The 26,887-nt window shown below is 41.3% G+C and overlaps 1 protein-coding gene across 2 annotated transcripts in view; it reads right to left on the bottom strand.

Moving 5' to 3' along the window:
• Positions 1-26,887, bottom strand: part of ADAMTS6 (ADAM metallopeptidase with thrombospondin type 1 motif 6) — a 350,370-nt gene that overhangs the window by 55,690 nt on the left and 267,793 nt on the right. For both annotated transcript variants that reach the window (XM_073680240.1, XM_073680241.1), the window contains exons 15-17: positions 14,285-14,387; positions 2,951-3,084; positions 1,575-1,698 (exon numbers count right to left, since the gene is read on the bottom strand). In XM_073680240.1, coding sequence (XP_073536341.1) covers positions 1,575-1,698; positions 2,951-3,084; positions 14,285-14,387 — 361 coding nt within the window. The remainder of the gene's footprint in view (positions 1-1,574; positions 1,699-2,950; positions 3,085-14,284; positions 14,388-26,887) is intronic.

Below are 26,887 nucleotides of genomic sequence, written 5' to 3'. Positions count from 1 at the left end.
ACACTGTAGGGATTCACGCTCTCTGGTAGGCATTAAGTAGAGATCACACAGGCAATGCGGTTTGGTCCAAACATGTGCAATATTTTTGCTTTCATAAAACCCCACGGGATCCAAATCAATACAGCCTCTTCCTGACACAAAGGTATAATAGCAACTAACATTTCATTCAGCAGGCACAAATATGTCAGTGCGGGCTCACCAGAACAGGTTATAGTCCTTTCTTCTGGAGAAAACTTTATAAAAAGAAGAGGTACGGTCTAAGCAGTCTTGGTATCACAATCAGCCTGAGCTCCAGGGGCTTCCAGAGCCAAACAGAAGTGTTCAACTCTATAGACAGTTCACACTGAACAGGCTGCAGCTTCCACACGTTACTCTGCAACTCCAACACACAGACTGCTCAGATTTCTTAACTCACCCATGCAGTCTCCATTCAAAGAGAGACTTTGGCCTGTCTCTCCCTGCTACAGCTAAGATTTTGGCTGGTCATTCACCAGCTTCAACACACTCCACTCTGCTCAACATCCAACAGACACAATGTGAACCCATTTACTGTTTTTTAGTCAAAGCTAGCCAGGTACATCTAATTAATACCTACAGTGCTAGGACTTGACCCTAGCCTACCTGGCTTTGCTACAACACACACTGCACACACATACGCTGTGAAGCAAGATATCAGTTAAGCAGTATGGGGAATGATAACAGTGCGCTCACTGTGTACTTAGCATTGACTGTTCACAACTCCGATGCCACCCGATGACTGGAAGAAAATAACATCATTCTCACCCTGAAGCCGCATTTCCAATTAGACCCCTGCACATATTTAAAGACGACATCAGAGGGTAGAGGCTGAAACAGAGACTGCAGCCTCTGCCCCCACCCTGAAACAAAGCGTCATCAGTAACGTCCGTGCTATGCTCAGCAGGATCTTGTCAGCATGCAATATTCTTTTTAATGCACAGTGGCAGTGCGCTCCCTCGTCAGCTCTGACGAGAAGCGATGAGTCGGCAAGAGAGCGCACTGCCAGTGTGCATTAAAGGAGATTACAAAGGATTGCTCGGTTTTAAATGTTCATTTTTGGGGTTCATGCCCAAAACAGATCCATTTGTTAATTGAGGCAAATGGAAGCAGAGAGGGCCCTATTGATTAATATGAGGTCTCTTCTGGATTCCGCTATATGTTCAATTTTAGAATAGGAGAAAAAAGTGCAGCATGCAGAATATTTTGTATAGTTCTAAGAAACGAACATAGAACATAAAGCGGATGGACCCGAAATAATTAATGAGGTTCATCTGCTTCTATTTGAATCAGTTAGTATCAGTTCTGTTTGGCATGTATTCTCCAAATTCCCCATGTGAACAGAGCACAGAGCATTACAATGAAAATCCCGTGTATTGTGCTATAATTTGCTACGATTGAGAGATAAAAGATATGGCTGCCTAATTCCACTTATTAAACCATTCAATGTAAATCTATGTAGGCAAAGCTAGAAATAATTGTGTCCCTTGTAAGAGAAAAAAAATCCCTCCCAACTCTGAATACATGAAATATAATACCATTTTTTTACAGATACTTACCTCCTCTAGGCAATGAATCATTAAAGAATCCCTCTATTGCTTCACAGGTGCTTCCATCTCCACCACATACACGGCACCTATCTTCTTTAGCATCAGAGCCCAAAATGTTATCACAGCCGACATGCTACACAAAGGGAATTAATACATTAAAAATGGAAATTTATGAATAGTCTATTACAATGATCCACAAAGTCTAAATTAAGGTGAGAAACTTGACCATTCAATATTCTAGTGAAAGTGGTATTTAGGGGCAAGGATCTTCTTACAGAAGAGAGCCAATGTACATAGAATATTAATGAATTGAAAATCCATAACAGAATGAGAATCTGGAGTGGATCAGGGAAGAAAAAGTGGTTTAAACCTGTCAATCACTAGAACATGCAGTGTGATCTGTGGGCAGCATAGTATAGTGCAGGAGGATGCATAGCATTGTGTGAAAAGATCTAACACAAGTTATTTTTTTTTTAATTTAATTTCCCGATCAATCTGGGTTTAGGAGTCCAGTGGGAGGTCCTACTCACTGATTGACAGCTATCTCAGTTAGTACAACCACTGATAGGACCGCCCACTGGACTGTGTAATCCATTTCCTTACATTCATGATCATTCTGGGCTCAAAAGTTATACTGAATATTTTCCAACAAAATTATACATCAATCTGCTCAGGTCCTCCTGCTTTATAAGCCATTTCTAAAAGAAGGACTGCATCCTAATCTTTTTACCTTCTGGAAGCACAGGGGAGATCTGACAATTCTTCCAAGAGTCCAGGGGGCTCTCCCCTTTTTACCAGAGTCTACTGGACAAAACAGAAGTTTGGGCCAGCAGCTCCTTCATGTAGCATAAATAGATTATTTTTTTACTCAAAATTATCAGGCTGATTCATCAAAGCTTTTAGGCCACAAAAGTGTTGTTAAAGCTTTGAAAAGTCACAAAATGTTCATCTTTTTGCGTTCATTCATGCCAGTTTGAATCCGCTCCGTGGAACTTGCGAGGAGCCATGGTAGGACGTGGCATGACTATGCTCCCCTTCCTCCCCGTCAAATCAATCATGTTGCCGGCTTTTTTTTTTTTTTTTTTTTATACCTACCTACACCTGACTGAAGTAGCATTTCTGGCACAACAGAGGCGCACACCACTTAGAAAAGGCACCAAATTCATTAAGTGGCATGCGACTCTTAATGAATTCGGCACCGTGTATTCTGTCAAAACTGACGAAGCGCGAGCTTGTACTATGCCGGTCTTGATGAATCAGTCCTTATGAGTTTGTTTGATTTCATGAGATATTTTTGGTGATTTAACAGATCATGTAACATGGGCGAGGGGATTGTGTATACATTTAATCAAGCAGTTTCATCGTTAATCATTAGAACCAGTCACCTTGCACTCTCCGTTGATGCAGATATCCAGGGAATCAGCGTTGCAGCGAGTTCCATCTATAACAGCAGGCGCCCGTTCAGTGTAAAAATTATAGCCTTCAGCCAAACAGTTTAATGCACAAGATTTAACACCACCTGTGATTGCAAAACGGACACAGACCTTAATATTTTAGAAGTGGCCTGTTACATGTCAAACTACAGAGCAGAGATCGCAAGGAGCATGTAACGTTTAATACACTTAAGCCGGGCTATAATCGTTTTCTCTAATAATCTTTCTCCTACTTAAACAGTTGCACATTGCAGCATTAGTACGAGCAATCATATATTCTGCTTTTACGCACACTTTATAAAGTTATGTCCATAAAATATAACTCTGCACCTTCCCAAAAGAGTCCGTAAAAAGGGAAAAGTCAGAATTAATAATACAATTTCATTAATAAGCAATTCCAAATGTTCCAAGAACAAATGTGAAGACTGACAGGACTCTGCTCAAATTATTATAGTTATGAAAATGAGTTATAAAAGCTAATAACGTCACTAGTATTAGGGCATGTCCACAGGTCAGAATGGCTTTTTTTTTGTGGAAGTGAGCAAGAAAGATTTGAATATAGAAGCAACAAAGTGGAGGAGAGTTTACAAATCTCACCTACATGCTGTGGACTCTTCAGAACTTTCACAAAGAATTAAAAGAGGTTTTCTGGTTGCAGATAACTTTTTTCCCCAGGCGCAGCTCATTGTAAAAAACAAACTGTGCTTTACTCACCCTATTCACTGCGCAGATCTCTGTTGTTTGTCAGCAGCACTGACGTCACATTGATAGTGCTGCAGCCAATCACTGAGCTCAGCGGCTCTGCTGATGTAGACGGCATGATGTGCTTAGCTCAGTGATTGGCTGCGTTGCTGTCGACATTACGTCAGCACTGCAGACAAACAAAAAAAAACAGGAACCAGGGGAAGGGATGGAGCAGCACAGAAGACTCAGCGCTGTATCTCGAGAGGGTGAGTAAAGCTAAGTTTGCTTTTTTTTCACAACAAACTACACCTGGGACAGAAGTTTTCTGAAACCAGAAAACTCCTTTAAGCTTCAAAAATTTGATAAGTTTCTAAATACATGATTTACTGCCTGTGTTATACTCCAGAGCTGAATTCACAACTTAATTGCCTGCAGTGCAGAGCTGAGATCTTCATATGGGCTCGATCTGCTCTCTGTCTAAAGCTGGCCATACAGACTAGATAGCTGTTAGCCAATTTTTTTGTTCAGCAGACAGCTCTCTCTCCCAACTCACCCATAGACACAAGGGCTCAGCATGGACAGAGGATAAAGTCACTGCCAGACACCTCTGACCACGGCTTACTTTCCCTAAAAACCAAGGACTGTGGCTTTGAAATTCCAAAAGCCTAATCCTGGTCATCACCAACATTATCTGAGAAGGGAGAACTGAAAGACCCTCATACACATCACATGGTCGGCCAAAGGCAAAATCGTCTGACTTTCATCTAATATGTATGAGATATTTAAAACTTCCTTTGAAGGAACCTTAATTAGAGACATTAGAAGAGATAATTCTTGGCAATGTTAGTCTTAAAGCTGTTGTCCTGAATTGTAAAAAAAACCCAGCTTTTTACAAAATAACAGCACCATGACTGTCGACAGGTAGTGTGTAATATTGCTGTTAAGGTCCTTTGACTTCAATGGAGTTGAATTGCAATAAGAGACACAATCAGTTATGACTGAGAAGCGTTTCTTTTAGATCATGTGTTCACCTTTAATGCGCCTCTAAAGGATAGACCCCAGCAATGACAAAAAAAAAGTCAATCTGGCCATGTACAATTATTCTAAGATCATCTAGTTTTTATTGACTTTCCAGTCTAATTTTATTGCACTTTGTAATCTGCTTCTCATCAGTCATCCGGCAACAAAAAAAACCTGTAAAACCTTCATCTTGCCATAAAAGCAAAAGCAGAATTTTTCTCAGAAATAGCAATAGACCAGAGTCACTAAGAACCATCAATGCTCAAACAACCCCCAAAGTCCCAACAGATGGGTTCACTGTGGGCTACAAATGGGTATTTTGAGACTCCTGGGCCCCAATGCAAAATCTTTACCAGGACAACTATGTTATGGGATAGTTGACCCTTCACATCTGGTCACACTTCAGAAACTGTGCAACAGCAACCTTTGGACCCCTAGTTGGTATGTCCTGGGTGCTATGGTCTCTTTCCCATGTAGAAAAGAAGCCATTATTTACCCGTAAAAAGAAAGTATTTCAGAATGGGATAATATGAGTTTGATCAAAGAGAGTGTGAACATCTGTACAGGTGCACAGGGGTCCTGCAGTCAAGAGGGGCAACTGCTGCATAGGTGTTTAGTGGTCATTACAGTCTTACGGTATTTTCTCACTGCATATCTGCTGGAGGTATACATCATGAGGATATCCAACATATACCTCCGATGTATGAAATACAGTATGTCCCCCAAAGGATCCCAGTGTGAAGTTAAATATTTGTTATTGGACTCCCCAATATCGAATAGTGAAGTCTGCTTTGCTAGTCCAAGCAGCAAAAGACACACTTCTACTCAATGGGCCAAAAGGACACTTTGTAGACCTTTATAGGGTTAATCAGAGCCTGCAATGTGAAGATAGCGTTGTGGATCACATATGAGCAGCTACTTCGCTTCTCATCTATGTTTTACAACCTAAGGGCTCCTTTAGACGTCAGTGATTTTTCTCGTACATAAAAACGGTCCAAGTTTCAGCAGAGGTTTGATCAGAGTGTCACCAGAATTTGGTCAGTGTCAGCTTTTACCATCAGAGTTTGGTTTTATAAGGTTTTCTCAGATGTAAAAAACAAACTGATGGAGGTTTCTCAAGATTCTTCTATCAAACAGTCCTTGATGGCATCTGAGCGCTGTCCAATATTTCATGGATCCATAGACTTGCATTTGCAACTTAATCTGACACTTGGACCAATATCGGACAAGTCTCAGTGCATTTGTGCGGACAACTTGGTCCAAGGAAAAAAATCAGACGTGCACTACCCCATAGACTTTAATAGGCACGAGTGCTATCTGAGAAAAACAAGGGTAGCGTTCGTATGAGAGAAATTGACATCTGAATGATCCCTCATTGACATCAAATTTTCAGTTGAAAAACGAGAACATATACTGCTCCTGAACAAAACGCAATGTACCTTGGTGTCCATTGGTGTACAAACACTCTCTGACCGTGTAGGAAATTCTCATGGTGTTTTGCAGATATACGAAGACAGACATTTCTCATTATAAGACCATATATCTCTATAAAAAAAAAACAGCGAAGCATACCGACAACTTTTTGGTCAGTAAATTGTCTGAATCGTGACTAGAAATAAACCCAGTAAATGGAAAGAGCACACAGGAGAATATATAATAAAACTACAGTCTTCCCATCTCCGAGTGACTTACTATATGTGAGCAGATATATTACCTTAGCTCTGTCTTTTGCATGGTATGATATTTTGCCAGGAATGAAAAGAATTTGAAGAACAAAATGATCATCAAGAGAAAAATAGATATTCTGGATGTGTGAAACCATAGAATGCTCAAAGAACTATTTCATCATGAGCCACAATGACCAGACTGGAAATCAGAATGCACAAGGCAATCACTGAAGATACAATAAAGCCTATAATGTCCTCCAGTCATAAAAAAAGGGTGACCCAGCGTGAAATGAATACCATGCATGTGTAAGGAGATGGAAATGCTGCCCATGTTCCCTCTTGCAGAATATGTGTATTGTTCATGTGTAACGTGAACTGTGAAATGTGTTATGGCGTTGGTATTGTATTCGGCCCAGCAACAGGTAGTTGACAGGGACAGTTAGAGTTAATGGTTGAGACTAGCCCCGAGTGGGAAGGGATAAGCTGAAAGGACAAGAGACAGTTCCTGTCAAAATGTCAGAAAGGGCCTGGTGTGCATAGAAAGAGAACATAAGGTCGGATGTGAGCAGTGCCGTATGTTGTGGATGTCCCTAATGAGAGAGGAGGCAGAGACAGAGGATAGCAAGATTCTGAGCAGAGAAGTAGAGAAGTGACTGAAGGAACAGAGTGATTGATCGGAGATGGGTCCTGGGTCAGGATGCTTGCAGTATGGCCTAGAATTTACAATCAGAGATAATGGGCCTAAACTGGACAGAGTACGTAAGATGAAGAAAGTGCCCCCGGAGGGAGATCCAAAGCATCAGAGATAGAAGAGATAAGTACCGGCCATACTGTGGTGAAGTGAAGAGGATAGAGAATAAGAGTGAAGAGGAAGGAATTGAAACTGTGTGGAAAATGCTCTGTATCGAGAAGGAAACGGTCATACAGTTGTGTACCCGCTATCTACGGTATATAATCCCTACCAGGTTCCCATTTAGTAAGAAGTTTATTTTTAACTGGTGAACTCCCTCTGTCTGGTCCTGGCAAACCAATGTCACCGGTTACACAGGGCCTGCAAGGGCATAGCACCCTCACACCACAAGTCCACACACCCAGCCAGGACCCCACCTTCATCTAATGTGCTGGGGTATAAGAGACGAGTACCTCACCCACGGTTACCGCACTGTGCCACGTTGCACATGGACTATAGTATTGAATATTAGCTCCTTCCACTTATGTTTTCATTTTCTGACACTCTAACCATTTGTTTTTTACTGTATGGTTTCCCAAATGTTCTGCATTTGTGACTCAAAACAGAAAAGCTCCCCTTTATTACTATGCTAACAGGGTCGTATGCCTTTAATTTATTTCAACTTAGTTGTGGCTTTTATAATTAATTTTGAAAAGATCTTTTTAGCACCATAAAAAACCCTATTAATCTTTAAAGCCTTTGGTTGCAGGCCCTCATCTATAGACTTGAGGGAATCAACAATAAAGACTCAAATGCAAATCATTGAATTCTCCAGATATATTGGAGTTAAATATTTATTCATATGGGTAATCACAAAAAATATGAATGATATCATTTGGTTAATCCCTTCCACCACTAGCAATCAATGATCAGCCATGATTCTGGTCCATCCAAATTCTTTTTATTTTTAATTCAATCAAGCAATCTTGGTCAGATTTAAAAGATACCAGACTCCAGGCTTGATGACATGAACTCTAATTTAAGTCACTGATTAATTGTTCCTCCTCACTAACAAATTCCTCGCCCTATTGTGACCTGATCTGTCCTTTTTTGGACATCTGTTTTACCTCATATCACCTCATTCTCTATTATGCCAGACACTGAATCTATCAGTGTGATTTCTGAAGACAGCATGTGTGACCACAACGCTTAGACAAAGTAAGTCCCTTATGTAAATGTTCTGGCTATATTAATATAGAAAAATCCAGCTATTAAAATCTTATGAGAACATGAGCCATCGAACTACCGAGAAGGTAAAAGCAAATGACTAATTATAGAGGCCCACATCTAAATTTAACTTACAAATGTGTCCATCCTTACCTTAGCCCTTGGCTTGACACATCCATAGTTGTGTCTACCCAATGACCACATTTGAAGAAAAAACAAAACAAGATTTTGCGTTTCTCTGCCACTCTCTGTGTGCTTAGTGGTTGGGATATAAATTGTAGCTTGTCAGAGTTGGCTGCAAAAGTGGATGTGAGAAGACCAGCTGCTCTGAAAGTCCTGCGAGATCATCCCCTTTTCCAAGGTTGATCCCCCATGCTTTATCAAAGGTCCAACTAAGCTGCACTAAAATATCTTGGATCGTGTATCCAGCCCCAAAACATCACAGCTCTAGAGGAGATCTGCATGAAGGAATGACCCAACATACCAGCAACAGTGTGTGCCAACCTTGTGAAGACTTACAGAAAATGTTTGACCTCTAAGATGAACCAAGGTGACCAAATACTTATTTTCCACCAAAATTTGAAAAAAAATTATTTTCAAATCAAACAATGTGATTTTCAGGATTTGTTTTCTCATTTTGTCTCTGAGGCTATGTGCCCATGTAGCGGAAATGAAGCGGAAAATTTGCACTTCATTTCTGCATGTCCTTTCCCGGAAAAACGCATGCGGAATTTCACATGCGTTTTTTGCGCGTATTTCGCGCGTTTTGCACATGCGGAATTGCCTTGCGTTTTTTATTGCATTGCAAAGGCAATTCTGCATTGGGAAACGCAAAATTAATTGACATGCTGCGGATTTTTGTGCGCATCAAAAACGCTGCGGAAAAATCCGCAGCATGGGCATAGAACTTGCGGATTCTCATTGGGGACCATGGGGTGCGGATTGACAGGCGTTTTACAAGCGTTTCCGCTGCGGAAATTCCGCATCAAATAGGCTTGTAAAACGCTACGTGGGCACATACCCTCATAGCTGAGGTCGACCTATGATGTCAATTACAGGCCTCTCTCATCTTTTTTAAGTGGGAGAACTTGTACAATTGGTGGCTGACTAAATACTTTTTTTCCCCACTGTAAATGAGACTAAAGGGAAACTAGTTGCATCAAGGTTTGTTTCATGCTTGATCATACAAAAGTTTATATTTTTATTGTCTTGGCCGATGGGATGTTTTGTTGGGGGAACTTGGCTCATCATAACTTACTACCATCATTGGAACAAGGAGACAGCACTGTAAGCTTCTTGCAAAAAGGTGTATTAGTCCAAAACGCAATGTTTAGGCCAACATTCCCAAATTCCTGTCCTCAAGAGCCACCAACAGGTCATGTTTTTAGGATTTCCTTAGTATTGCTCAGGTCATGGAAATATTGCCTGCCCAGGTGATGGGCAATACTAAGGAAATCCTGAAAACATGACCCTGTTGGTGGCTCTTGAGAACTGGAGTTGGTCTAGGCTACAACATTAGCCTTTCTCAAGCATGCTTGAGCAGAAATGTCACATGGTGGTCAAATACATCTTTTTGCAACAAACTTGGTGTGCTGACTTCTTCCAATATTTCTGCTCTTGTACTGTGGTCTGTCTGGGATTATCCACAATGAAGCGTGCATCATGATTAGAGCTCCACAAGTTAGGACCTGGAGTATTTTACTAATATTATCACAATATCGCACTTTGTTACAGATGACTTTCATGTTGCATTTAATAATCTAGAAAGTTTGAGGATGTGGCTTGTTTCCAGGACACAAATCTAGACAACTCAGCAGTGAGAAGGTGAAATTCTTCTTCTCTATATTGCATTTTATTAATTACCCAGCAAACCAATAAAAATTTCAGCTAATCTGGCACTTAATAAATAATTTCCTTCATTGTTTTTTGGGGGGGATTTTAGCCCTGAATGTAAACCAACTGCATTATCTTCTTGCACATATTAAGAAATACTAATCTTAGACTTCCATCATAATAATAAGATTGTGTCACTCCCTCAATAAAAGAGTGGGTAGATGTAGTCAATCTACCCAATGTCTTACTGTGGAGGGACTAGTGAGGGATTGGACGGAAGGGTAATGTGGGATGGAGGTCCTTCAATTCCTGTCAGGTATTGTGAGGTGGGGTCTCCCATGAATCAAACTTGTTTTTCCAGCACACTCCACAGATGATCCATCGGAAATTGCGATTTCAACATTTTAAAGGCAAAATCTTGAACTCGTTGGTATGTTCCTCAAACCCTTTTCGAACAGTTTTTGCAGTGTGCTAAAACAGGCATTAGGGAATGCTGATGTCATGAAGGGTTGTATCTGGTCTGTCCAATATTTAGGTAGGTGGACGTGTCAAAGTAACATCCCCATGAATGTACAAGGGCCTAAAATTTCCCAGCAGAACATTGCCCAGATCATTACACTGTCTCTGAAGGCTTTCCTTTTTCCATTACACTGTCTCTGAAGGCTTTCCTTTTTCCGTTATACTTTCTCTGAAGGGTTGCCTTTGCATCCTGGTGCCAACTGTTGCCCAGTTAGCAATGCAAGCTGCAGTCTCTGTGCGTCCTGACACCTTTCTAGCATAGAGTCTTACTTACACTTGTCCATACTTTCTTCTTCCAACACAGCAAATTCAAGAACTGTTCATTTGCTTCCATTGAAAGGTGCCATTGTACCCAGCTAATCAATGTCATGAAAGCCTCATGTATAATAAAATCCAAAACATAAAGACTATTTTTACGAAAATGTAGTAAACGTTGAACATAAAAGTCAAAATAAGGTGAAAAACATTAGAAATAAAAAAAAGAAAAAACTCAAAATAAATACCTTTTAGTCATATTTAACAGTCATTAGCACAATGTGTGCTTCATGGACTTTCATGTGAACCCTTTAAATAATGAAGTGAACGGAAAAGCACATTAAAAGTATGACCTAATTTTCCTTTATATAAAGGATCTGGGATGCTGCGCAGTAAAACGTTACACAATTCAGAGCAGTTCAGTTTACAGTTCTTCTTTTCCTCAAGCCGACAGAACTGTGTCTGTGTAATAGCAAAAGAAAGGATTACGGGTGGAATCCTAAATCATTATCGTCTGCTTGAAGGGCAGACGCGGTTTACAATCCTGCCCTTAGTTATGTATGAAACATAAGAATACATTCACCATGCATCCATCTCTGAAGGTTTTCTCTAAGCTAAATAACAGATTAGATTATCATGCATGTGTATTCACTGACGACAACCCGTCTATAGGTCCGATGTCGGCACATTGATGTTGTAGAATGAAGTCACTTGCTTGGGATCACATTCACAAGACGGAAAGAAGCTCCGAGCTATGGACAGCTTAGAACCGCCATATACTACACCAATGGGTACAATATGAAACAATGTTTACAGTTGGACACATCTTCACCAGTCCAGCCTGAAATAAGTAACATTTTGAGACAATTCCTTAACGCTGCCATCTGAGAAGGGGAAGGACTTAAATGGATCGTGTTTAGTTTCTAAATGGATAAAATAGCAAAGTGCTGGGAAAAAATTTGTAATTTACCCCGCTTGTAAAAAATCTTCTTGGCTCTTAAAAACAGAGGGACTTTTAATTTTATAGTTTACAGCTCTTTGCTTAGGTTACCGGCCACCGGGCATTCTCAGAGTGGTCGGTCACTGAGGTAAGGATGTGCGTCACTTGCAAGCTTTATGCTTTAGAATCTACATTTGCAGCTCTAAACTGGCCAGATTGCTCGATCCTGACAGCTTAGGCTTCCCTGGGTGTCTCCTATGCTGCAGAGGCAAAGCGGTCTCTGCACGACAATGCAGCTGGACTCACCTGCCAATCATCAGGAGCACACCCCTCCCCCTGGGAACCAGGAGGCAGATGAGCGGTGGCCTCCTGAAGATTTAAGATGCAATCAACCTTTAGGCTATGTTCACACATGTTGGGTTTTTCAGAGTTTTTTTATGCAAATTTTCAGCTGCGTTTTGCAGAACCAGCAAAGTCTATGAGAAACCAGAATTCTCTGTTCACACATCTTTGTTTTTTTGTTGCGTATTTTGTGCCTTGGTTGGATTTTTGGAAAATAGAGCATGTCACATCTTTCAGCAATTTTGCAGCTTTTTTCTCCCATTGGAAGTAATTTATTTTTGTGATTTTACCATCTTGTTTTGGTCACTGAGATGGTTGTTTGTATTAGGAGAGTTTAATTAAATTAGTGATGTATACATTGTAAACATTAGCTAAGCTACATGTGAGATTGAACAATACCTGTGGCCCAGTGAGGTGTGAAATTGAACAATGCCTGTGCAACTGAATGGCAGACCCCATAGTGTAAAGGTAAATAGTGTCATACAAACTCAATGCATTGCCAGTGTCTGAACTATTCCTGAAAAATTCACCTTCCCCACCATGCCAAAACTCGAATAAGATTTTTTTTTTCACTGAACTTATGTACATGCATAAAGAGACGAAAGAAGGACAGTGAAAAAAACACACAAAAAACGTAGCAAAACCTACGTTTTTGATGCAGCTGATTTCCTGCCAGAGTTGGGTTTTGCTGCAGATTTGTGACGCTGAAAAAACCCAACATGTGTGAACATAGCCTTAGGTTGTGTTCACACGTTGCGTTTTTTGCAGCATTTTTTTCAGCAACCAAAATCGGCTCTCTTGGTAGTAAAAACACTACGTTCAAAATGCCCGTTTTTCAGCATTTTTCACAATTTTTTTTGCTGTGTTTTTTTGTTGCAGATTACTTGTGTGATTTGTCTACAGTACATGTTTAGTAAAGTTAGTTTTACTCACTAAAAACGCTGCAAAAAAGCTCAGTTGCGTTTACATTTTCTAATTACTTTTTATGGTTGAAAAAAAACGCTGCAATAATGCTGAAAGAATTGACATGCTGCAGATTTAAAAAACGCCACAGTTTTCCAATTCAGTCAAGAAAAAAAAAACATTGTGTGTGAATGAGCTTTCTGACAACTCATAGCTTTTGTTGGTGCAGTAAAAAGCTGCTTTAAAAAAAAATGCAGCAAAACTCAACGTGTGAGCATAGCTGGAATGTAGTTTTCCACGGCTAACATTTTTTGCACATTGTCACATGACCCCAATTTTTCTATTCGCCTTGCTCTACAGATCTCATGCCATACAATAATAGTGATCTCTGCTGTCTTGTTCTTTCCCACATGTACACCGCTTCCCAACAGCTCATGCATCAGACATACAGATTGCATGAAGTTTGGCTGCGTTTCTACATCACAATCTTCACATACCGTAATGCGCAGAAATATACTAGATGTACTGGTTTTGGTTCTAACTAAAAGAGTACTGGGTGGGAAATCAACAGGTCAGAGCAAATTGAAAATGTAGTTCATGGTAGAAGGTAAACATTTTGACATGCCCCAAAACGGAAAAACATATGGAGCAACTAGAAGATCGGGGGCAAAAAGAAGGTAAAAACCACACAACAGATTGGACTCGCTTCTATTTAATATGAAATCATGCTCACAAGTCATTTTAAAGACTTCAGAAGTCCCAGAAAACTCTTATAAAGTCTCTGTTCATTCAGCTAACATCCACAATCAGAGAGCGCATCCCTAGCAAATAGTCCGGCAGACTACTGAGACCTTCAGCGCAAGACAGAAGGGACAAGGAAGTTAGACAGAATTCACACCAGGTCTTTCTCCATCTTCAACTGGTCTCACAAAAGTAAACCAAGGTGGAGAACCACTGCAATGGATATTCCTAGGTTTGCACCTTCTAAATAGTTTCTAAAACCTTTCAGAGTCCACATTTTTATTTTTGCATCCAGTGCAGAAAATGGTGGTTGAACAATATGGTTACTATTTGTTGAAGAGTTTATATATATAGAGGAAGACTCAAGGAAACGCTCTAAAGCATCAAATAATATCACAACTATCAATGAAAAGTGAAGAGCGATGATACCATTATCAAAGACCAATCCTCAAATTAAGCGATTCCCTGCTTCCATCACACCTTACCTCCAGTGTAGGGTTTCCAGTTGTAATATTTCCCTCGGAAAGGCATATTATCAAAGTCCGCACACTGCTTTTCTCTGAAGTCACGGGACCCTGATGGACAAGGCTAAGAACAAAAAAAAATAAAGGAGGAAAAAAAAACATACATGGACATTAAAATCATGGGGTACATCGTAGAAAACAAGAATAAACATGTGACCGTACATCATAAACAGTATAATTAATTGTCTATACATAACGGGGAGTTATTCCCATTAAATTCTTAGATGGCATGTATAGGATAGGATAGGGGATAACTGTTGATTGCCGTTGGTTCGACCACTGAATCACCAGCAAGTTAACCACAGTGTGGATAGATTTTGGGGAAACCTCTTTAAACATTTATGACCACAAAATAATCCATAAATGCCCAATGGGTTTGGATCCAAGCTTGCAATGGAGAAGTGGCTTGGCTCTTTGACTTTGATAAAAAGAGTCAGGTACAAGAGCAGCCATCTTTTTATTGAAGTGTATGGTGGAGCTACAGAGGAGTGAATGTGGGCCACCGGAACCCCAAAGTCTCTAGAGATAGTATCCGAACCTATCAGGCATTTATGGCAAACCCCAAATGGTAATATCCCTTTAACACTAAATAAATTATATAGAGCATATGATACATTTCCCATCAACTGTACATTGTTCTGAAACCCTCAACCAGTTGTAATTGGCCATGAAAACTGATTTTTTCCAATGAAATGTCTGTTTTCATTAATGGAGTAGTCCTTGTTCAGATGGACATGCAATACCGTACAGTAGTATAAAAATGGTACAGTTGGCACGCAGACTAAATTGTATCTTTTGTAACGTTGGACAGGCATAATATAATAGCGGTTATATAAACAGTTATAAGTGTTGCACCAGTTCCTCAACAGCTTTAATCTCCAATGCATGTCAAGGATCCCTTAGCAATTAATCCATCAGGTATCTCCTTATAAACACACATAAAAAACAGATGAAGAATCTCAAACATAAACAGGGCTTTGGAAAAGCAGTTAAAGTTCCGCAGCACCAGCTGTTTCAGAGTTTGTGCTGAGATGTACCATTAGCCTCCTGCTAAGGGAATTATCGAATTGCTGTGCAACCTAATGAAGTCCATCAAGCACCAGTATAAATAATTTTATGAGGAATGCAGAAGAAAAGAAAGAGTTCATGTTCAACATATGCCCTAAACCACTGCAGACCAAAAATCCAAAACAGCAACCACTGATGAGGAGTGATGTCAATGGATTCTGTATAGAAATGTACAGCTGTGGATGAAATTGTAATGCCTTTTAAAGCTTGGTGGACATCCAATGCTAGTAGAGGTTTTCTCCTCTGTTGTTACGACTTGGTCCTACTAAACACATTAGCCAAAATGATCTTCATATATGCATTGTTACCTGTGGTCAAGCCAGAAACCACATTGCTGAATCTAACGTATGGTGGTTCCCAATGGCGCTAAAAGGACCTTTTGCAATTTATGTATTTTTGGAGAAAAATATAGCACGGAGGCTTCCTATACTAATGTGAACATAAATCTAAGATAAGGTAATTGAATTGATGAAAGTCTATGATCTTGTACCACCATAGATTTCCAGAAGTATACAAACATATACTGTTATGTTAATTAACTGTCACGCAAGGTGTGGGAAAGACTTAATGCAACACAAAGGGAAGAGGGAAAGGGAGCCCAGACGCTAGGGAAAGGGGGGGGGGAGTGGAGACCTCCTAGGTTGATCCAGCGTCACCCTGTCTCCCCTAAAGTCGCTATATTGGCTCTTCACCAATTGCCGGATGCGTACCTCTCCCTGGCATTTGGCTCAGGCTAGGGAAGGGAGGAGATGAGCACTAGTCGATCTCCACTAAACACTATAGACAAAAAGGAAGGACAAACAGGGGGAAATTGCTTAGCTTTAGATGACTCCAGACAAATAAGCACACGTCCTCAAGCTCCAGAGAGGACAAAGTACTGCTCTTGCTAAAGCCTTCACCAGTAGTAATGAACATCTCCGACACCTCCCTCTAGAACACACCAGGTATTTATACACCCAGGCCAAGGAGTTAATTAGCCCGAGAAAGGTAGCCGCTGGGTCCTAGAGACAGACTCTAAGAAGATATCTGTAATGACAAACGTAGAGATCTCCTGCAACCAACAGCAGAGCGACTGTCACTTCTGACACACCTGTGACATTAGCCTCTTAGGTCCCTGTAAGCAAAAGGTGTATCGTATTGCTACATGTTTGGCATAAACTGTAGGGAAACAGAGCGCACCAGACCATAGGGTCATACCTTTTTAAAAAGATATATTAGATCCAGGTAATGTGCTCACCTGAGCGAATTATGCAAGCAGAATTCCTATAAAAGTTCAGTATCAATTGCCGCTGCTTCGCGGCTGGGGGATGGACTCCACCAGGATGCTTGACAAGAAGAGAGAATTCACGGTTTTAGGCCGTGATACCGAAATAAAGATCCTTGATGCAGAGATATAAAAGCTATTTTTATTGAACTACACATTTCGACACCGAACTGGAGTCTTTTTCAAGTGTAAAAAAACAATTGTACCAAGTAATACTCTTTTGCTTCATCCACCGCCCAGTAGCTGTGGTATGATCAGACCATGTACCTGCACGGTCAGACACATCCATTACACAGTACACAGCAGGGGCACATGTATAAGATTATCTCAGCACAGGAACATTTTATTTAAATACATTCAATTGTGGAACTTCTTATAATTCCAAGATCTATTGATTAAAAAGAACTTTTATTCATGGGAAAACCAACTTTAATGTTTGGCATGCCAATGTCAACTGAAGCCATGACAAAAGGACATTTACATTTCATGCTTAAATTAGTAAAAGAATTGAATGATAGGCACTGGATGAGTCGACTCCAAGTAACCACCAGTAAATACATTTTTTCAAATGGATTTTCAATTATAAATAGACTAGATGGTGGCCCGATTCAAATGCATCGGGTTTTCTAGAATATGAATGCGGTACACCGGGCGCAATCAGCACAGCGGTTTTTAAATTTGGCGCCAATATTGCTGATTGGTCGTGGCCGGCGACCAATCAGCACAGCGGTTTTTAAATTTGGCGCCAATATCGTTGATTGGTCGCGGCAGGCGGCCGCGACCAATCAGCGAACCGTGTTAGTGAGGGACAGAGAGCCTGTTTAAATTTGGCGCCAATATTGCTGATCGGTCGCGGCCGGCGGCCGTGACCAATCAGCGAATTGTATTAGTGAGGACCGGGGAGCGGCGCTGTGGGAGATGAGCGGCTGCTCGCAGCAGAAGTATCCCGACCGGCGGCGCTGCTCCCCGGTCCTCCCTTCACACTTGCTGACGGGAGATCAGCGGTCCAAGCCGCTGATCTCCCGACGGTAGCCACATGGGGGTCAGCGGCGCCGCAGGTCGGGGTACTTATGCTGCTAGCAGCCGGGAGATGAGCGGCTGCATCGCCGCTGACCTCTGTGCAGAGCAGTGTTTAAACTTGGCGCCAATCTCGCTGATTGGTTGCGGCCAGCGGCCGCGACCAATCAGCAGAGCGGTGTTTAAATTTGGCGCCAAAATCGCTGATTGGTCGCAGCCGCCGGCTGCGACCAATCAGCGAACCGTATTGCTGAGGACCGGGCAGCGGCGTTGCCTGTGCGGGTACTTCCGCTGCGAAGAGCCGGGAGATGGTCGGCTGCTCGCAGCTTAAGTATTCCGACCGGCGGCGCCGCTCACCGGTCCTCCCTTCACACTTGCCGTCGGGAGATCAGCGGGCCAAGCCGCTGATCTCCCGACGGTAGCTGCATGGAGGTCAGCGGCGCCGCCCATCAGGGTACTTGTGCTGGCAGCAGGCGGGAGATGAGCGGCTAGCGCCGCTCATCTCCCTGCTGCATCGCCGCTGACCTCTGTCCGGCAGATGAGCCGCTAACGGCAGCCATCTTTTTCTGAAATCCCGCGTCGCTGATTGGCCGCGGCCGGACCAATCAGCGACGTGGGATTTCCTGGACAGACAGACAGACGGGATAAGACGATTATATATATTAGATTGATTGTTTCCTTGAAGGGTCAACGCTCGCCAGTCCAACTTTGGATGGAGCATCGATGCCAAAATTTAAATCCAATGTGACAACCCATATCCATGTCACAGGGACCCCATTCTACAAGAAGCTCTCAATCTGGTGAACATGAACCGTCTATATATTACAAGGATGTACATTCATGTGAGTGGCTGCCTTGTAACATATTTTTAACCATAACTTTCCCCTGACAAAATCAGCTATCCACAGTGGGTGACGGCCCAAGAGGCCATATTCTGAAAAAAATTGTTTGTCCTAAGACAACCCCTTTAACAAGTTTCAGCAGCTATTGCCATGGAATGATGATTGCATAAGTATGGCCCCCTATGTGCAGGCATCAGTTTGGAGCCATGCGGCATTTTCCATTGCCTGCTGCAGTCAATATGTCGTACTGCATTACATGACAGCCATTTAGAAAAAGTCCACTAGGAGGAAAAGTGGGTTCACGGGCAGCGACCCTCCTCAATGGGGCATATGGACAGGGGTTATCTTCCTAAAACAACTCCTTTAAAGTTACAGAAAAGCCATGTAACGTTATGCTGCTACTAAGGGATGTATGGTTATTTCACATTAAACTATAACATCTGTTTGCAAGTCAAAGACTATTTCTGAAGGCATAAGTACAGCAATGTCAATACTTTGCCTGCTGGTGGCTACACTGTAATGATAGCTTATTGTATCTCTGCATTACTAGTGCACCCTATAACAAATACAATACCTTCTCAAAAGCCTTAGTAATTACAGCTTATTTTCATTCTGCTTCCTACCGCAGCATGTCAAGGCTGTAGGAATTGGAAGGTGAAGCCATTTCGCATTTTAAAACTATGCGAACCATACAGAAATGCCAAGTGAAGTCTGAATATTTGTGAATTACACCACACGACTAGTAAAAACATTGTGTTCCCTGAGCAGTATGATGCTGCTTTGGTATGTGTGACTTAGCTATAGAGGAAAAATACAGAGGGATCGACAACAACAAGATGTAATGATTCCATTTGGGTAGAAATTAGAATGACCTAATGATGACAACATACAGTGTCTTATAAATCTGTGCTACTTCACTAAGGAAATCGACTTCATCCGCCTAGTAAAACATTCCAAAACCAATCTTTTTTAGATTTTCCAGTGTAATACCCTCCCCTTGGAAATGAGTGAACAGTGCAATGCCAGTGAAAATAACACAAATATAGAAGAGAGGCGACTTAAGGTTATTCATCACCAGTGGTGGAAAGGTGGGCTAAACCATCCAGATCATAATGAGTGGCATGACTTGACCAACTTTATTTAATTTAAAAGAAAAATAAAGCTTTTTTGGGGGTAAAAGTTTGTTTGCTTGTTTTTTTTAAAGCTGGTTATTCCGAGTTCCCCATCTCGAGAGATCTCAAGCCAAGCGGTAAGGTAAGGACTTTTATAGATTCAACAAGTCGATTTGACAGATTTAAGGTTGAAGAATATAATTGGGGGGCTCATTTTATTTTTTTTTATTTTTTTTAATTATAGACTGGTAAATTTATGGGTCAAGTAGATTTGCCCATCTATATTATTTTGCATCTTCAGTTGAATGTGTGTCAAGTAGAGATGAGCGGATCTTTTGAAATTTGAAGAATTTTCCCCAAAAATTTGATTTGCGAAGAAAAATTTAGCATGAATCTTAATACTGGAAAGATTGCAATTGCTCGGGAAATACACGTGGGGAAGAGGAGAGAGAGGACCCCGCTGACCATAAGCGCTTACATTCTACAGGTGAGAGAGGACCCCGCTGACCATAAGCGCTTACATTCTACAGGAGAGAGAGGATCCCGCTGACCATAAGCGCTTACATTCTATAGGTGAGAGAGGACCCCGCTGACCATAAGCGCTTACATTCTACAGGAGAGAGAGGACCCCACTGACCATAAGCGCTTACATTCTACAGGAGAGAGAGGACCCCACTGACCATAAGCGCTTACATTCTACAGGTGAGAGAGGACCCCGCTGACCATAAGTGCTTACATTCTACAGAAGAGAGAGGACCCCGCTGACTATAAGCGCTTACATTCTACAGAAGAGAGAGGACCCCGCTGACCATAAGCGCTTACATTCTACAGGAGAGAGAGGACCCCGCTGACCATAAGTGCTTACATTCTACAGAAGAGAGAGGACCCCGCTGACTATAAGCGCTTACCTTCTACAGGACAGAGAGGACCCAGCTGACCATAAGCGCTTAAATTCTACAGGAGAGAGAGGACCCCGCTAACCATAAGCGCTTACCCAGTGTCTCTGGAGATGGAAAATGACAAACCGTGCTCCTTGAGAACCGCTGATCTGTGATGGCCCATGTATGGACCACCACTGTACAAGGTATGATAATCCGCTACATGTCATAGCTGCATGGGATTATGTGGAGGCCAAGCAGCAATATAAAATTACATTAGGCCATTCTCTGATGCTTCAGCAATGTGTGAAATGCTGCAAGGTAAGTTTTTTGTTAGTGAACCATGAATCAAATATCAAAGTGTTGGAATTTGCGTGAAACTGCAAATTTCAGGAAATTAGTCTAGAACTTGATCCTCCGTGGATCAATCCGCTTATCTCTAGTGTCAAGTTCTGAGAACAACACCATTTGCAGCTGACAATGGGGACCAATCAATTATCAACAGTCTGTTTCTTAATTTGATGAATGACGAGAAGTCCTGTGTGCTCAATGATAATAGAAAATTAAAAATGCTATTAAAAAATGATGTACTTTACCTGCCAGCAGCCCTGTAAACAGGCGCACAACAGAGACAGGGTTTAGTAAAAGCACATTCCAAAGTATGATATGCAGTCATTGCAGCGTGCACCTGTTCACACTATATGGAGGTGCTGGTCAGGTTTTTTGTTTCCTAGAAGATACTATGAAGTCACTTCATCTCGCAGCTATTGAAAGTCAGTGCACCGGAGACAGGAGCGGAGCGCCATGGGAACAAGAGCGAGGTGAGTAGGTTTCTTTTTCTTTTTATATGTGTATGGGATGTTTCCATGTGTATAGGAGACTTTGTGGGGCTCATGATGTATATTGGAGGCTACGTGGGGGTTCATGCTGCACTGAGGAGGCTATGTGGGGGCTCATAATGAACATAGGGGGCTGTGTGGATGCTCATGCTGCATATAAGGCGCTGTGCAGGGGCTCATGCTGTATATAGGGAGGAGTTATGGGGGCTTATGCTGTATATAATAAGGGTGTGTGGGGCTCATGCTGTATATAGGGGATGTCAGAAGAGAAAAGGGCATAGGGCAAACAAAGACCATGCACTCCCAAATGTAATGCAAAATATCAAAAAGTTTTTATTAATAATACATCAACAACACACAAACAACCAAGTTTTTTTTAAAAACACTTAAAACACAACCTGTGTAGAAAATATTCAGATACAAGAGGTATGGGAAAATAACCCAGCAATGCAAAAAACCTCTAAACTTTGTAGGTACTGTGAAAAGTCAAGTATTTATTGAGTCCAGATAGAAAACAATACCTTAGGTCACTGACCACTGGATCAATATATTAATAAACAATCAATATTTGCGGTAAAAAACGTGACCTTGGCAGATGAAAGCATTATATATAGGATCAATGCATATAGTTACCTACAAAGTGAGTAGACCCAACGCGTATCGCTGCTCACCAGCAGCTTCGTGCGTTGTGTCCACTCACTTTGTAGGTAACTATATGCATTGATCCTATATATAATGCTTTCATCTGCCAAGGTCACGTTTTTTACCGCAAATATTGATTGTTTATTAATATATTGATCCAGTGGTCAGTGACCTAAGGTATTGTTTTCTATCTGGACTCAATAAATACTTGACTTTTCACAGTACCTACAAAGTTTAGAGTTTTTTTGCATTGCTGGGTTATTTTCCCATACCTCTTGTATCTGAATATTTTCTACACAGGTTGTGTTTTAAGTGTTTTTAAAAAAAACTTGGTTGTTTGTGTGTTGTTGATGTATTATTAATAAAAACTTTTTGATATTTTGCATTACATTTGGGAGTGCATGGTCTTTGTTTGCCCTATGCCCTTTTCTCTTCTGTATACCAATTGATTCCCAGCGTGGGTTTACTGTAGCACCACTTTGTTAAAAAAAAATAAAAAATTTTTTTTTAACTAATCATTGAGCGGTGCCCACTAAATGTGTTGTGTATATATAGGGGATGTCAGTATACTTAATTCTGCTTAATATTAAATGAGAATATAAATATAAGATAATTATAATTGTAATTAATATGTTAATGTTAATATTAATATTGAGCATAATTCTGAACAGTAGATGTTTTGAATCAGCCATTATACACTGCTCAAAAAAATAAAGGGAACACGTAAACAACAGAATATAACTCCCAAGTAAATCAAACTTCTGTGAAATCAAACTGTCCACTTAGGAAGCAACACTGATTGACAATCAATTTCACATGCTGTTGTGCAAATGGAACAGACAATAGATGGAAATTATTGGCAATTATCAAGACACCCTCAATAAAGGAGTGGTTCTGCAGGTGGGGACCACAGACCACATCTCAGTACCAATGCTTTCTGGCTGATGTTTTGGTCACTTTTGAATGTTGGTTGTGCTTTCACACTTGTGGTAGCATGAGACGGACTCTACAGCCCACAGAAGTTGCTCAGGTAGTGCACCTCATCCAGAATGGCACATCAATGCGAGCTGTGTCAAGAAGGTTTGCTGTGTCTGTCAGCGTAGTGTCCAGAGGCTGGAGGCGCTACCAGGAGACAGGCCAGTACACCAGAAGATGTGGAGGGGGCCTTAGGAGGGCTACAACCCAGAAGCAGGACCGGTACCTCCGACTTTGTGCAAGGAGGAACAGGAGGAGCACTGCCAGAGCCCTGCAAAATGACCTCCAGCAGGCCACAAATGTGCATGTGTCTGCACGACTCCATGAGGGTGGTATGAGGGCCCGACGTCCACAGATGGGGGTTGTGCTCACAGCTCAACACCGTGCAGGACGCTTGGCATTTGCCACAGAACACCAGGATTGGCAAAGGCGCCACTGGCGCCCTGTGCTCTTCACAGATGAAGGCAGGTTCACACTGAGCACATATGACAGACGTGACAGAGTCTGGAGACGCCGTGGAGAGCGATGTGCTGCCTGCTACATCCTTCAGCATGACCGGTTTGGCAGTGGGTCAGTAATGGTGTGGAGTGGCATTTCTTTGGAGGGCCGCACAGCCCTCCATGTGCTCGCCAGAGGTAGCCTGACTGCCATTAGGTACCGAGATGAGATCCTCAGACCACTTGTGAGATAATATGCTGGTGCGGTTGGCTCTGGGTTCCTCCTAATCCAGGACAATGCCAGACCTCATGTGGCTGGAATGTGTCAGCAGATCCTACAAGATGAAGGCATTGAAGCTATGGACTGGCCCGCCCGTTCCCCAGACCTGAATCCGACTGAGCACATCTGGGACATCATGTCTCGCACCATCCACCAACGTCACGTTACACCACAGACTGTCCAGGAGTTGGTGGATGCTTTAGTCCAGGTCTGGTAGGAGATCCCACAGAAGACCATCCACAACCTCATCAGGAGCATGCCCAGGCATTGTAGGGAGGTCATACAGGCACGTGGAGGCCACACACAATACTGAGCCTCATTTTGACTTGTTTTAAGGACATTACATCAAAGTTGATTTGATTTCCATTGATGATTTTTGTGCAATTTTGTTGTCAGCACATTCAACTTTGTGCAGAACAAAGTATTCAATGAGAATATTTCATTCATTCAGATCTAGGATGTGTTATTTGAGTGCTCCCTTTATTTTTTGAGCAGTGTATATCACACTGGTAACTTCCCCTGTTATTTATAATAAGCTCTGTAGGCAGATTGTCAGGAAGATCTGTGTCCGGCCCATAGATCTTAACAGCTCATTTGCATATTATGAAAAACATAGATTTCTTTGGAATAAGACATCGGATCGCAGATATCAAGGTATCGTTTTATTCAACTTCCTATGACCTGCATTCCCATATAGATGTCTAGGAGAGTTGATTCTACTGACAAATTCCCTTTCAAGACACACCCTATCGATAAGAGAATGGTAATGTCCAACTGTCACATATATTTCCAAGAGGAAAAGAGAGGGACAGCACAACATAAATAGCATAACAAAAGGTGTTTTATTGTTAGTTCATATTGAATGCAGTAAAAAGCAGATATACATGCGTTATATACATATATAGGTGCAAAATACAATCAAGAGGAGTAGATTAGGTGCTTCCAAGTGCTCCATGAAGCCACTCGTTTTAGTAGCGGCATGAAGCAGAGTTTTACAGCTGCTAGTAACATTTTTCATTTCCTGCCTTTTACAGTCTGCATTAGGAGTTTTCTAAATTAATAAACATTGTTTTGTAAGAACGCTCGGCTTTCTAGTACAGAAAAGTGGCCTGGAGGAGGAAAGCAATTTTATGAAGAGCAGTCAGGGAACAGAAGAAAGGAATTAGTTTACCCTAGAGAGGTAGAAGACTTTTTTTTTCCTTTTACAAAGAGCAGAATCAGCAAAGAGTTACGTCTTAAAATTATTAAAGAGATGATGGATGCTGACACTGAGCGTAAACGGTTGGAGAAAAACAGCAGCTTTAAGAAACACATTAGTCATGCACAGACCGTCAGGTTCTCCTACGGTTAATTCTACCATTCATCCAGAGCGGGGCTCCATAATCCCCTATTAGCAGACAGATCTGTCGTAGCCCCTATATGGTTTAATATTAGAAACGTGCTGATTTCTTACTTTTTAAGGGCAAACAGGAGATGCCACCTTGATGTCTACCATAAAGTTGAAAGGAATCTGATTGGGTGTGAGTCCTAAAAAGTCCCAAATAAATTTATAATTTAAGAGCAAAGTGTCGAAAAGTCAAGGAGCTCTTGGCCGTTCCTTCCATCTCCCTGTATATGCACCATATACAGCTCTAAATGTCATGTGAACAAAGTATTAAAGAGAAATTGTCACTTGCCATAATTTTTTACCTGTTGTAAATCGCGCTGTTCTTCTGAATTTGCTGTTGCATTTCTTTTGTTTCTGCTCCTCTGCGTTCCTGAGATATTTCCCTCTCTTCCGTATACATATTTAGATTTTTTATCCAAGTGGATGTGGTGGTCAACTCTTCTGTATGAGTTTTCTTGAGAACCACACCCAGTTGGCTTAAATGACGATTTATATACAGAGAAAAGGGGTCCAAATCTCTAGAACAGAGAGGAGCAGGAACATAAGAAAAAAAAAATACATATCTATGGCAAGTGACAGGTTCTCTAATGACCTTCGGATAGGCCATCAATGTGTGATTGATGGGGATCTAACGGTTAGACTCTAACCCTGGGAACCCCACTGGACAACAGAATATCGGGGTCACTTAGCTCTTTTGAACACTTGACATTCTTAAATGTAACGGAAAACTCTATTACCCAAGCCTTGATTTAAGATATGAGCTACAAGGGTCATTAATTTTTGATTTATGCCCATTTTTAATGATGTGTAATGGTAGAATATTGTCTTATTACTGATAGATGCACCTTTCAAGTCTGAACAATTAATAGATATTCTTGAAAAAATTTTAAAAGTAGGTGCAGAGATCACCGTACATAGCCCGACTACAACACGCAGATAGCGTGCCTGATGTCCAGCTGAATTTCTAATCATATGGGGAATCATTTATAAATTTGGTTAATTAATAATGAATAACTTCGTTCACTTTAAGTTAGTGATACATTAGGTACAGCCAGAAGTCTTTTTTTCTGGTAAGTATAGCTCAGTGTTCTTTACACGATTTAAAAAGGGTAGACTATGGTTCTTCTGCGTGGATTGCCAGACCTCAAGCGCACAAATAAACATTCAGCAACCTCGAAAGGGTCCAGATATTTTGGGTGGAGCAATCACAAAAAGCCACTAAACTAAATATTATAAAGGGTAACAATAAATAAGTACACTACTGCTCTTTTCTCAAAGGCTAGGGGTCAGGGCCTGTCCGGCTAAATTTCTGATCACAACCCTTTCAGAGAGCGTGGGTTCTTGAAGGACACTAAAGATTTTACCAAAGTCGGCTTAGACTCAAATCACAATGATTAGGAGAACAAAGGACTGACATAGTGATAGAGAATGCTACACCAATCTAATACACTAATAATACAATATAGCTTGTATGTAAAGCCATTACATTACTATTTAATATTATTGATTTTTAAAACACCATTAATTTCAGGTTGCTGTACATGTGACCACCACTGAAAATATTGGATGAGGGGTTGTGCATCGTTTTGGACTACCTTACTTTCTTTATTAGTTTCCTGGAGAGCCCCTTGAGGATGTCACTTTTAGAGTTCGGGATGCAGTATTACAACTGTGTATTGGTAAAAGGGCTTTTATAGAGGTCCAAAAGTCTGCAAAGCGCTGTGATATGTGATTGCGCTACATAAGTATAATACACTTAGTGCAGGTAAGGTTTGGCCTCCCTTTCTTTGAGCTGGACATTACGTTTATATAGCTTCCCATTT

The sequence above is a fragment of the Phyllobates terribilis genome, unplaced genomic scaffold, assembly GCF_046119375.1.
Source record: "Phyllobates terribilis strain yellow unplaced genomic scaffold, ASM4611937v1 Scaffold_1__5_contigs__length_1240528914, whole genome shotgun sequence".
Taxonomy (NCBI): Eukaryota; Metazoa; Chordata; class Amphibia; order Anura; family Dendrobatidae; genus Phyllobates; species Phyllobates terribilis.
Note: the sequence above shows the minus strand (reverse complement) of the source record. Positions and strands in the feature narration are given on the sequence as shown.